Source organism: Falco rusticolus, chromosome 5 (assembly GCF_015220075.1).
Source record: "Falco rusticolus isolate bFalRus1 chromosome 5, bFalRus1.pri, whole genome shotgun sequence".
Taxonomy (NCBI): Eukaryota; Metazoa; Chordata; class Aves; order Falconiformes; family Falconidae; genus Falco; species Falco rusticolus.
The window spans coordinates 45,147,195-45,160,153 of NC_051191.1; the positions used below are offsets into that span (position 1 = coordinate 45,147,195).

The window sequence follows — 12,959 nt, forward strand, 5'->3', positions numbered from 1 at the left end:
AATACAAGCTTCAGCCACATAGATGAATTATGAATACGTCATTCTACATGCTTTCTTAAAAAAAGACCCTAGCACCCCAAAAAATTAATCATTTTTTCAGTACCCCATTACTCACTAACCAAACACATAATCCCATAAAACTCCAGGTACATTTCCTAAACTGGATTTTGCTGACAAAATAAGTATGCAGTGATTGTCTAACTGTAGAGTCAGACATCCTTAAGTGCTTTTAAATTCAGTAAAGACAAATACACAGTTCAAGGGTACACTCCCTTCCCTCATAAAATATACTTTCATGATAGAAAAAAAAATTAATGCCTTAAAGATGATTAGGTCGATCAGTGGCTGTCTAAAGTTAGGTGAAACACATCCCATCTATTTCCAAATTCAAAGCATCGATGATTTCTGATCGAAGGAAAAAATTACTAAATTAAAAAGAAGACACTATTAAACATGAAGCCTGAATTTTGCACTGTGTAATTAAAAAAAGGATTAAAAATAAATTTAATGCAATGGTTGAGAAGCTCAGCTATTCTATTATGTATTAAACTAACCCTTTTTTTCTATTACATATGCTTTATGCTTTACATACATTAAAGAATACCACAAAAGGAAAAGGAGTCAGTCTAGATGTAGTGCCTAACGCTACACACAAAAAATCTGTATTGACAGACATTTGCTGATCAGGTTTCTGAGCACTGCTAGCACAAGAAAGCACTTAGTCTATTGAGGGAAGGCAGCTTTGCGTCATCCAATGTTAAGGTACTGCCTTGCTATAAAAAAACTTGAAGCAATCTTATTGGGAGAAAAGGTGGCAAGATGACTTCAAAGAGCTATGATAGCACCTGGAAACAAAAGGAAAGCTTTTTCAAGTGGAGAGAAGACAACTCCCTTTCAAAGTGGGATGAACTACAAGAGGACATGCAAAGATGGTTCCTTACATGTACTGATAGCACAATTTGGCATCTTCTATTTAAAGAATTATTGATAGCTGAGGAGTATTTCCACACCAACTATTTTCTAATCTCCCCGTCTCTTCTACTATGTTCTAACAGTCTCATGGCAGTCTGTTATGGTACAATGCCACATAAAGTCCAGCATTCCAGGATTCACACTGTTAATAGATATTCACATATTTTTTAACTCACTATTTCAAGACATCATACAGACATACCTTAGGTAGCTTTGGCAGAACCTTTGGTAGCCCTTTAAAAAACTGTGATTTCTGAAGGTTATCCCTTTGAAATAATGAATCAAAATACTGAAGTGTCATTGCTCCTACATCATCGAAGAATGGTATCTAAAAATAAGATCAAAAGCTTGTGATCTGGAGGGAGACAACATTGAAACTGTTACAAAGACTCCAAGATATAATCATCTATTTACCTTTTCAGTGTACTACAGTAAACCTTTACAATAACTTGCCTGCAACTAACAATTAGAAAAGTACATTTTTACATACTAAGTAGTATAATATTCTCAAATAAAGGTTGATTATTAAGATGTAATTTTCCTAGCATTTTGAAGAAAATCATGCATGTTATGTGCATCTAAGTTAACTTTTTGTTTACCAAAAAAGGAATTAAAAGTAAAAACCTTGATTAAAACTTCTCCTATGAATAATTATGCTATTTAATATTACAACAAAGCATTACCTATTAGGCCATCCAGACCTAGCTACCCCCCTCTGGAAACTTATAATGTATCAACAAGCATTTATAAGCAATAAATGTGTAATTACATACATTTCCCTCCAATGTTCAGACAACCTGTCCACTATAGTTTCTCCCATGTTTATATTACTTCAGCAAAGAGGGCATAGGCCTTCTTAAGAATTTTATAACAATGTATATATATAGACCAGGCTTATAAAAATGGCACCAGCAAAATACCAGGGGGTTTCATCTATAGCCATGGTATATCAAACTAATACTGATTGAACTGCTTCATCATTAATGAAAGATAAAAATGCGTGATGATAACAAGAGTGTTTATATAAAAATCCATCGCCATATATTCTGCTTTCAGTTAGCAGATGAACAAAAAAGACAGAAGAGTGTCTATCCCAGACCTACACAGACTGGAAAGAAAAGTTCTGCATTCAAAAACTTGCCTGGGTAAGATTCCTCCTTCCCGCTAGGGAGGGATATATTATACCTCATGGGCTTGCAACAGTTAAAAGACCAAGCATGGTCTCTCAAGACTATTTAGACACTAGGTTTTGGTTGAAAAATTTGTGCAAAAGAAAATATATAAAAGAATAAAAAAAATATAAAAGAAAATATAACAACCTTTAAAGAAGCTCTGCTGTAAGGCAGAAAAAGAAGCCAGTAAGAGTACGGCAATAAAGAAAAAAAGAATCAGAAAAGACTGGAGCAGGGCAAGATAGAAGAGAATAATCTATCAGCAAAGAATTCAAGCTAGATTGCACTGCAGACTTAAATCCTGTCTTCTAGATCATACACCAAAATGTATGTGATCATGGAATCCTACACAGGTTAACACAAACTAGTTAAAGCTAGCAAAGTAAACTTGCCCATGACAAGCTCAATTTTAGCTCACATCATGCTGGCCATAACTGCTTTTAGAACTGAAGCTCTAATATTCCTGCCCTACAATTCAGTCTGCAGTACAGATGTGGTAAAAAAAGGCTTAACATCTTTATAAAACCATACTGCTTAATACAACCATTTACAGATGTGTTTGTTGGTCCTTCAGACAAGTGAGTTGATACCCAAGTAGTATTTGCCAATTTCCTCACTTCCCATGTTTCAGCATATATGTTGGCAGAACCACCACCTGTTCCCCCTCCCTTCTTCACTCGCTATTTTCCTCCAACTGTCAAGATTATTAAGATTTCTCTCTCTGCATACAACATTTTTATATGACAGGAAAAGAAGAAAATTGTTTAGCTAAGCAAATCTGTAAGCAGGAACCTGAAAGGTTATCATACATGAGAAAATAGGGTATAAGACAAAGGAAGAATCATGTTTTTAAGTTCTACTTTCAGATAGGAAAGCTGAGGAAGAGTCTGTCGAATTAAAACTTAAATTATCCTACTTGCAATTAATTTTTGCTTTACTACGGCAAGTAAGCTCTGAATATATTTTAAGCTATTCTTCTGCATATTTAAGAATACACCAAAAATCATAAGCCAACAGTTAATCCTTACGCTTATTGCCCTTTAAAATTTTATGGCTTTAAAATCCTTCCAATACAGTTTTAAAGACTGAATTGTATAAAAACATAGCACAGAAAATACTTCCAGCTGTATTGGAAAGCAACAAAATAGTGTGGCATTGAAACATTCTAAATTCTGTCTCAGCAACCTTTTCTTCCATATTAATAAAGGTCAGCATAAGGACAACTTTTGGCATCAGCTAACATCATTATTTCAAAAACAGATAAAAAGTATTTAACATTTCAACTAAAGGAAAACACTTTAAAATAGATCTACTATTTCTACAAGTCCAACACTTTTCCCTCTTTCCTATGACTGCTGTATTTTCCATGAACTGACCTTAGTCATTTGATCTGCGTCTGGTCTGACTGCTGGAGCTACATTTAGGAGTAGCTTTACATGTTCACGCACCTCTTCTGGTATATTCTGAAGAGTACTGGAGCTTAAACGGCTCAGCTGCATAAGTAATTTAAGCACACGCACCATGAAGTCAGAAAATCCTGCATTTAACTATTTTCAATATACAACAGGACTATGTCCTCTTGATGGTCTCTCTACCCACGCCTTTGATATCCCTCTCCTCTCCCCTTTCATAACCCAATTGCTTCTGAACCCTCATAATCTTCTTTCTGTCTCCCAACAGCCTACCCACTTCAGGTCACACTCCCCTATTTCCAACTTCTTGTTGGGTTCAGTTTATCAGAGAACACACCCCCAGTATTTTAAGCCAGGTACATGTTATCATCTGAGATACTGTCTCTACACATTAAAACACAGTACACACTGTTAAGCAATGGGCACCCAAAGAAGTTACGAGAAAGGAAACTTGCATATGAACATACTTTATGGCAGCTGATCCAAGTAACTGTGTTCTGGTAATATTCATAGTCCACAAAGAATGTGAAATAGCTGATAGTTAAGTGGATACCAATTGCAATGTTAAATGATCAAATCACTCTAAACTCAGCCACCTTCAGCATCATAGGTCACTCACTGCCTTGCGTTTAATACTGTTCACCCAACAGGTAAAGAAAGTACTTACTCCACAAAACCAGCATTCAACAGGTTTACAGAGAAATCAAGCGAAAAATTAAATTTGTAGTTTATAAAGATAACACATGTAACCTTCTCTACACATATTTTTATTTTCCATATTTTGCTAAGATTCTTTTTTCTTATAAAGATAGCATGCAAGGTATCAGATTGTTTATGTTGGAGCACTGGTATTGTGTTCTAAATATTTAAACCTATTTTAAAACTAACTTTTCAAATATGAAAATCAATGAATAATAGCCACAAATAGAATAAATACCTGATCCAGCTGTCTACTAAAGCTTTTATAAATATCCTGCTTGTTGACCTCAAAAATTGGTTTCCCTTTATTAAACACTGCATACATAACAGCTCCTAGAGAGTACATATCACTGGCTGTCTCACAGCTCACGGAGAGAATATATTCTGGTGCCAGATATTCAGGATTTGGAAGACACAAGGATGGCAAGTTTGGATCCCATTCCTTACAAGGGAACCTTGGCTACAAGAGAAGTAAAAGGAAGTACATTTACTAGGGATTTTTAGAGAACATTTTAAAAAAGAAACTCAAGCCGCAAAAAATAATAAATCACTCAAAATCCATTTTGAATGAAACAGAAATGGAGTAATACAAAACTGCTAAGATTCTGTGTCCATATCTTAAGAGCGATTAGCTGATGCAGTTAAGTCTGAATATTAGAGCTGGGAAGTGTAATGTAAAATCAATGCACACTGTTAAGAGCAAACATGAGCTCTGATGGGAATTCATTTTAGGAGGCAGCAACCAGGCACTGAGTGGATGCAAAAGACTAAATTAGGTAGCCCACATGCAGGTGAGCAGAAGTGGCACAGGCTTCAGACTCTGTCTGAAACCATCATTAGTCTACTTGGACTCCACTGAGCCAACTCAGGTGCCTTTTTTCTGTGATGACCAAAGGCAGCACTTCAATCCAGACCTGTGCCAATTTATTAACACGTGCCAAAGTGTTCAGACTTCCTGCCAACAAAATATAGAGGTGAATATTAAGTAAATTATTCTGTACTGAAATGCAAGGTCATGAAACTGGTTTCATACAAAGATCTGATTTTGAAATTTAATGATTATGAAGATCTATTACCTCCTGTTCAGATGGATTTGTTGACTGGACACAAAAATCAAAGCCCATAATTTTCCAAGCTCCACTCTTATTCAGAATTATATTTTCAGGAGTAATATTTCCATGGACCATTTTCACACTGCTATGCAAAAATGACAAGCCTTCAGAAACCTGGTAATAAAAAAATCATCATTTCAGTTTAAATATTACCCCAAGTATCCTATAATACATTTACAAAAATTCTGTTCTTGTTATCATGGTTAAACTGGTAAGTTAACTAAGAAATAATTCTTCACCACTATTTTAGGCTATGTCTTAAAAATTATGTATGAATTAAATTCAACACAGATGGGTAATCAGCAGATGAGATTACTAATGTCAATTAACTATCACAGCATAAGAATAATAACGCTTTTCAAAGTTGACCAACGTATTCACCAAATAAAACCTGGGAGCTACTGCTCCTTCACAGAAGATAAAAAAAAGATTCACATATGGGAGAGACAGCTGTAGCATAGATATTTATATGGAAAATAAAAATTCATTTGATTTCATTTTATCCACATCAGAATATGCAAAAAGAGCCTCCAGGGTTCATCCTCTCTTATACAGTGATCAGGGCACTATCAACTCTCACTTCCAATTATCTGATTTACTATACACAGACAAAACTTTAGCAGTTTACAAACTTTATAAAACAATCATTAATACTAAAAGCACAAGAAAATTATACGGACAACCTATGTCATACCTGAAGCAAACCATATTTGGTCTCCACATCATAAAGTTTGTATTCTTTAATGTCAGATGGTAAAGGAGAAGGTAGGTTGTCCCAGCTGCCAAGAACATTAGCTAAACTTGCACAGACTGGTTCTGTACAAAATGCCAAGCAATCCCTGTACAGGAAATACATAATAACATTTCTTGTAAATAAATGTAATAAAACTCTTGACTGCAAATAAAGAACTACACAAACATAGTATTACACATTACCAGAGCACCAAGCTACCTAAAACCATGTTATATTTCAAGTTTGGAATTCTTAAAAGTAATACTATACTGAAGAGAAATATATGAATATCTGAAGTACTCAAAAAAATATTAGAAGTTATTTTATTTTCTAACATTCACATACATCACTAATGATGCACACAATGCTTCATAAAAAGTTTTAACAAAACAATGTTTTTCTTGCCCTGATCCAGGAATATCAAAGAAATAGTTCTTACTATTATCAAAACTTGTAAAAACAGGCTTTTAGCTGTGCCTAACTGACATGTCCCTGAGTGAAGCAATACTTAATGTGGTCAGATAACCATCTGATACAACATTAATAAAACATAAGGTAGCACCTGAATATTCTTTTACTTTGCAAATAAATAGAAAATAATAGCTGCAAACACAAAAACAGTTGTATGAACTGCAGTTTGCATGCTAAGTGACTGTTTTCTACATTATTTTATCTATTATTTATTTATCTTCATGAAAAACTACAAGTCTTTTTTAAGCATTTTTGTGTCAACAGTGATTGAAAAGCACAGATGAAGCAAACTTTCACCCATAAAGTGGACTGATTTTGAAACACGGTGTTACAATCTCCGATTTCAAAGTCCTGAAAACAATGTACTGTTATACATTATCCACATTATTTATTTGTCATTTTTCACATTCTTCATACTGGTTTGCACAGCGATGGAAGCTCTGAACAGGCATTGCACCTTACTTCTTACTTGTTTTAAAGTTTTCTTGAAGAAAGCATTATATGGATGGTAGGATACACTCCTGGTTTAAGGATGAGTAATTCATGAGAACACTAAATACTGCATCAGTATGAACAAAGAAAAGTGAGACTGAGTAACAGTAATAAAGATATATTTTTGAATATAAAGTTATAGGCAAGACGACAGAAGCCTAACTTCTTGTTCATTCCACAAAAATATCACAGAAGACATGATCCCTCAGCATGAATCTACCACACAGTAATTATGTATCTCAATAATTAACAAGCTTGCTCTTTGAAGTAAAGTAAGGCTGATGAAACATGAAAACCTCTTATTACTCATACAGATTTTAATTTTATTTTATTTTCATCTACGGTCTTTCTGAAGGAAAAACAACTGAAAATTAAAATATATTGAATCGTGTCAGCCAACCTGACAGAAATTCTTTGCTTGGTTTCCTCCCTAGCATTCTGTTAACACCATCCCTTTCATGTCTCTATTAACACAACCAGGACTATAAAACTTGTTTGTGTAGTAATTACAAGGAAGAATCAGAGCACAGAAAGACAAAGCCCTTAGCTTATACATTTAGTTAAGGTTAAGGCACAGATAACAGAAAATACCTAGGGAACAGTTAGTCCGTCATTTTCATAACATAAACACTCTGATTGCTGTTGTTTTGAGGGAATAAAAAGATGGCTGTTTATTTTTTACTTTAGGAGCTAATTAAACAAAAGGACCCAAACCAGAGTAACAGAAGGATGGGCCAAATCTAATTAAAGCAACTGAATACTGCAGAAGCTTATGTCTGCCATACAGTGCTGCTTCTTTAACAGTTCCCTGAATAATATCAAAATGAAATGCAGTGTAAGATAATAAAAAGAAAACAAGTTAAAAATAAAAGTGATGGCCAAAAATGTATATGCTTCAGGAAAAACAGCAACAGATGGAATGTCTGGCAAATTAAGTATCTGAGACTCTTCACACTACTACTGTTTTTAATGGGTAGTAATGACATCATGAGTGAACTTATAATTTGGCTTTTTTATCCTTTTCTCCAGTAACAAGTTAAATATAGAATAATATAGCTCATCTGTGCTGTTACTGGAATTCAAGACCAGTTATAAGTAAATTTATATTAAATATTTTGTATAAATAATTATTCATTATATAAATGCATGTAAAAATGTATATATATTTACACTAAATTATGGTGAGTACCAATAAGTTGGAGTAGAAATATTCTAATAGTGGAAAAGCTACACACTAGTTTCAGAAAGTTATGTCCTTTCTTTCTATATCTACTTCAGCTCTGCAGGTACACCAAGTGTCCCTTTGCCCCACAAAAAAGGAATAAAGGGTGAACTTAAGCAGTTTGAAACAACTGTATGTTACTTTGGAGACACAAAAAAAGACCAGGTACAGTCTAGCCAGAAGGAACACATGACAGATTTCTTCAAGAATAAGCACTCTGAAAAAAATGTGCAATTCTAAAGAAATCTTACAGCATGCTTGCACAAGGTTACACACACAAATATTCTAAGCAAATTTTTCATTTATGAACCCCCTCCAAAAACTGTTACATCAGTTTCTGGCACAGCAAGCAACTAGACAGGTTTTGTGCTGCCGGTGTTTCTACTAGGCATAGGGTACTACTACACCGTTAATTTTACTCAAAAGGCTTAAATTCTTCACAAGAACAGCATTAAAGCTTTCTTAACACTTCCAGGTATGAATCATAGCCTCTTCTTCTGAAGTGCAGAGTTCAGGGAAAAAATAATTACAGATACAGCTGCCGAGTCAATCGAAATCGTGTGACAATTTTTGGAAGAAGCCTGGAGAATACTCTTGGGATTCACTTGCATACACTATGACCAAGACGACCCTAGGCCATTTACCACGTAATAGTTTATTTACTGTTGTATAGTACTGAGAGCTGTCTTTAATTTACCTGATTAATCTTCCTTAGGCTTTTGTAAGGGGCATACTGAACCATACAGCCATGACAGCTTTGAACCCTTGCTAATGCGAAATGTGTTTAGTAGTGGAGGAAAGATATCTACGAATAGACAAGAAATCTTCCCCAAGGTAGGCATCACAAAGATGAAGAAGCATTCCTATAGTATAATCAGCTCCTAGAAGCCAGCACATTCGAAAAAATGCAGGTTAACAGACACAATCAAAAACGTAGAAGTTTGGAAAGAAACATAACGTGTATTGCTATTAGGCTACCATTTAGAAAAACTACTTTGGAAAAAAACTTTTGAAATGTCATCATCTTCCTCAGCAGGCTCAGTATCAGCTTTATATTGTAACATGAAAACGTTTTATTTGTAAGATTTTAGTGTGTTGTTATCATTACAGTTGAACAATGGATCTCTAAGACTAACCCATTATTGTGCCTAGTGACCACTTTACATAAACAAGCACTACAAAAACACACATTCTGTCTCCTTTGACTGGCATGTGAGGACCTTTTAAGCACGTATGTGGCCACAACACATACAATTTACCAAAAATCTCCAATCTCACATGCACTAAGTACATAGATCTCATAAATGGAATAAATGTATAAACAAAATTTTGGAAGAAAACCATACCACATTTTCATGTTGTAAGGGTCATGTGTAGCCTTATAGTTACAACTGGACTAAGATCGTGCAAGAGATTATTAATTAGATCAACTATATTCACACCAAAAATGCATCCTATGGCTTGGGGGGAAAAAAGTCTGAGAGTTGATGAATACCATTCTCACATGAGTAAATACAGTAAACTTGCATCTCATCAGATGTATGTGTTGAATGTTCCAGATATTTTAGGTCCAATAACAAAACAGTGATTAAGAAAGTCTGTTCTCAACTTTACTACAGTTTACCTGGATTCTTCCAATGGATGTTGAACAGTAAGTAGACGAGGGTGTCGAAGCCTGGTTAGCTGTTGAACACCTCGTTTTAAAGAATCTATTATCTGATCCTTTTCAAATTTTTGATACTTGTCTATTAGTTTCTTATCAAAGACAAAAACAGCCACTTCCTAGAAATAAACAACAAAATTAACTCAGTATGTAACACAGCCAAAAAAAAAAAGCCTATACACAATTACATAAAAACACACACACATTTTTTTGAATCAACAGTACAATCCCACCAATGCAATAAGTCTTTCAATGTATACATCAATACACGTTGTCCTTATTTTGTCCCAGTCATAATCACACAGGTTACTGTATATAACCTCTGGAATATCTATTTTAAGAGTTAAGGTACTACTGCTCCTTCTCTTACAAACAGTAATATGTAAACTACAACCCATATCTACACAGTGACACAGCAGCAGATCCACAGGACAGAAATCAGCTTGATTTTAAGTAGATGAAAGCATTTACATCAACTATGAACAATTAAAATATTCTGAGCATATCTGCATTCATTTGGCATTAAATATATCAAATGGTGCCTTAATAAATGAGACCCTGTCTCAGTATCCTGTGTCTCAGTGTCCTGCTCCAAATCAGTATGATCTATATTAAACTAGACATTCATGGAAGATAATTTAGAGTCACAGCACTCAATTAATCTGATCAGACCATTCACATGACACAATATTAAGAATTTTTTAATGCTTAAAGATGTGTAAAGAGAAGTCCCAGAAATACAGTAGATGTTAAAAACAGAGAAAATAGTTTTTCCAACCAATCTCTGCAAATGGAGTGGGACAAAATTAAGAAATTTATACAAAACTATGAAATTACAGAGATGGACGTGAAATAAAAAATTAGATTATTTCACCATCTTGGAAGTCATAAGATAAATAAATCAATCAAAGAAAAAGGAATTAAAATTTTACCGTGAAAGAGAGACTTCCTTATACTCCTGCAGCAGTATCATGAATAATAATAAAGGCTAGAAACCAGTAGAAAATTACATGAAAATTCAGTTTTTAGTCCCAAGAGGAAGTCTATGCTCTTGTACTGTGCATTTTATAACCATTATTCTAATTGAAATCTCACAAGAACAGTTACATTATTGATTTTTTTTAGAAAAAAAAGACTTCTAGAAATAGACTATATAAAAAATAAATTCAGTCTAACAGCAAAAAAACTGAGGTTTATTTTTTGGCAGATTCCTGTTTCACTAAGCCATCAGCAGCTGAACATCTATAACTCAATTAACTATGCTTTTCCTGCTCCTATCCATACCAGCTCCCTGCTCCAGCTCTTAGGTGTCATGGATCAAACATTAACATTGACACAAGGCAGGGAGGAACCAATGACAGGGGATGGAAGATATATACTATACCCACTATTTAAAAAAATCCAGTACAAAGTGTGAATGTATTGAGCAGTACATGATCAATAACAAAATTTCAAGCTAATACAGCACTTCTGAAAGCACTCTGTTCAATGACAAGTCAAAAGAATCAGAAAGTGAATGCTTAAATCAGATAGCATGGGACATCAGCAATGGTTTGATTTCACAATGCTTATAAATAAGTTCTGTTGGTGCTTGCTACAATCCTGCATTGTTTGTTTGAAGTTTGACAGAACTTTTACATATCCAAAATTAGCTCACACATAGACTTAGTTATTGTGAAGTGCCAAGAATCAAAATAATTTGAGCTGTGTGACAACTTGCTTTCAATACCTTCATTTTCATGTAATATGTCTGATACAAGAAGAAAGCATACAGCCACCTCTGCTCATGCACACTAAAATGTTAAATATGTTCTGATATTAATAATTCAAAATACAGCATTCTGAAATTCAATTTCATTGAACCAAAAATCAACATTGATTTTTATATGCGGAATTCTATATCAACAATATAATATCTTAACCCTCATAAGTCATCAGATACTGTGGTACAAATGGAGAGCCGAGTCATTGGCCATAGAACACACTCTCCATGCACAAAAAGTATTGAAACTATATAGTACACTTGAAAACATTTAAAAGCATGCAAGGTTTTATGCTGTGTGAACCAAATAACCCTCAAATTTTTGCTATGAACACATTATTTCTATTTTTCCTTTTCTGTTTTACAAGAACTGATACTCAACCCCCAAAAGGAGGGCTACTGACTGTAGCTGATAGTTTCCATGAAAGTAATTACAGGAAATAGAATCCCTTACTGAGATGAAAGCCTGCAAAGGCTTACATAGTAACTACTTCTTTCCACAGAAAGCTCTGAGAGCCTCCACTTTGTTTTTTTCACTTCACAGGTTTGAAGAGTAGCTTCCTCCTGCAGATCACTACTTGTTATTTAATTATGCAGTTGTGTCATAATTCTGACTTTGTGATATAAAAATAATTTTGACATAAAAAGACTAAAATATTTTTATTTTATATATTTTATATAATATAGAAATATATTTTTTAAAAATACACAGAAAGTGAAAAAGCAGAGACAAAACAACCCTTATCTTTAGCGACACAAATTTTCATTCATTATGTGATAGCAAGTATACACACCTTGCTCAACATGCTCTTGTGTCAACACAGTATACTGGTAATACTTGCATTTGGAAATACGGACAAGTATGTAGGAGACTAGACCGACCACTTGAGATCTAAGTGTAAATCGCAGTTCTGTCAACAAACATGAGGTAGCCCACACCTGTCTCACCTCCCATACGTTTAGGCCAAGCATTAACTTCAAAGTGGTGTTAGGTAAAGCTCAGTGATAACAATCAGACAGCTCTATGTTGTGTACCATGCAAGTGTCTGCCAGGATGAAGACTTTCAAGAAAATGTCAGTTGTTACTGCCAGCAATTCAGAATTTTTAACATGAATTGCTGAAAAGATCAGTGCTTAAGTTCTGCAATGCCTTTGCCAAGGAATTAAACACCACCTGTGCAAACAAGAGTAAGCATTGTTTACAACATGTAAGACACAGGACATGGTTTAACTGGACTATAATCATATT

At 34.4% G+C, this 12,959-nt stretch overlaps 1 protein-coding gene across 3 annotated transcripts in view; it reads right to left on the reverse strand.

Moving 5' to 3' along the window:
• The window catches only part of SCYL2 (SCY1 like pseudokinase 2), a 41,359-nt gene that overhangs the window by 18,063 nt on the left and 10,337 nt on the right, over window positions 1-12,959 (reverse strand). For 2 of the 3 annotated variants that reach the window (XM_037388737.1, XM_037388738.1), the window contains exons 3-8: window positions 9,910-10,067; window positions 6,062-6,206; window positions 5,332-5,481; window positions 4,494-4,715; window positions 3,521-3,637; window positions 1,175-1,300 (exon numbers count right to left, since the gene is read on the reverse strand). In XM_037388737.1, the coding sequence (XP_037244634.1) occupies window positions 1,175-1,300; window positions 3,521-3,637; window positions 4,494-4,715; window positions 5,332-5,481; window positions 6,062-6,206; window positions 9,910-10,067 (918 nt within the window). The remainder of the gene's footprint in view (window positions 1-1,174; window positions 1,301-3,520; window positions 3,638-4,493; window positions 4,716-5,331; window positions 5,482-6,061; window positions 6,207-9,909; window positions 10,068-12,959) is intronic. The other variant, XM_037388739.1, reaches the window with a different exon arrangement.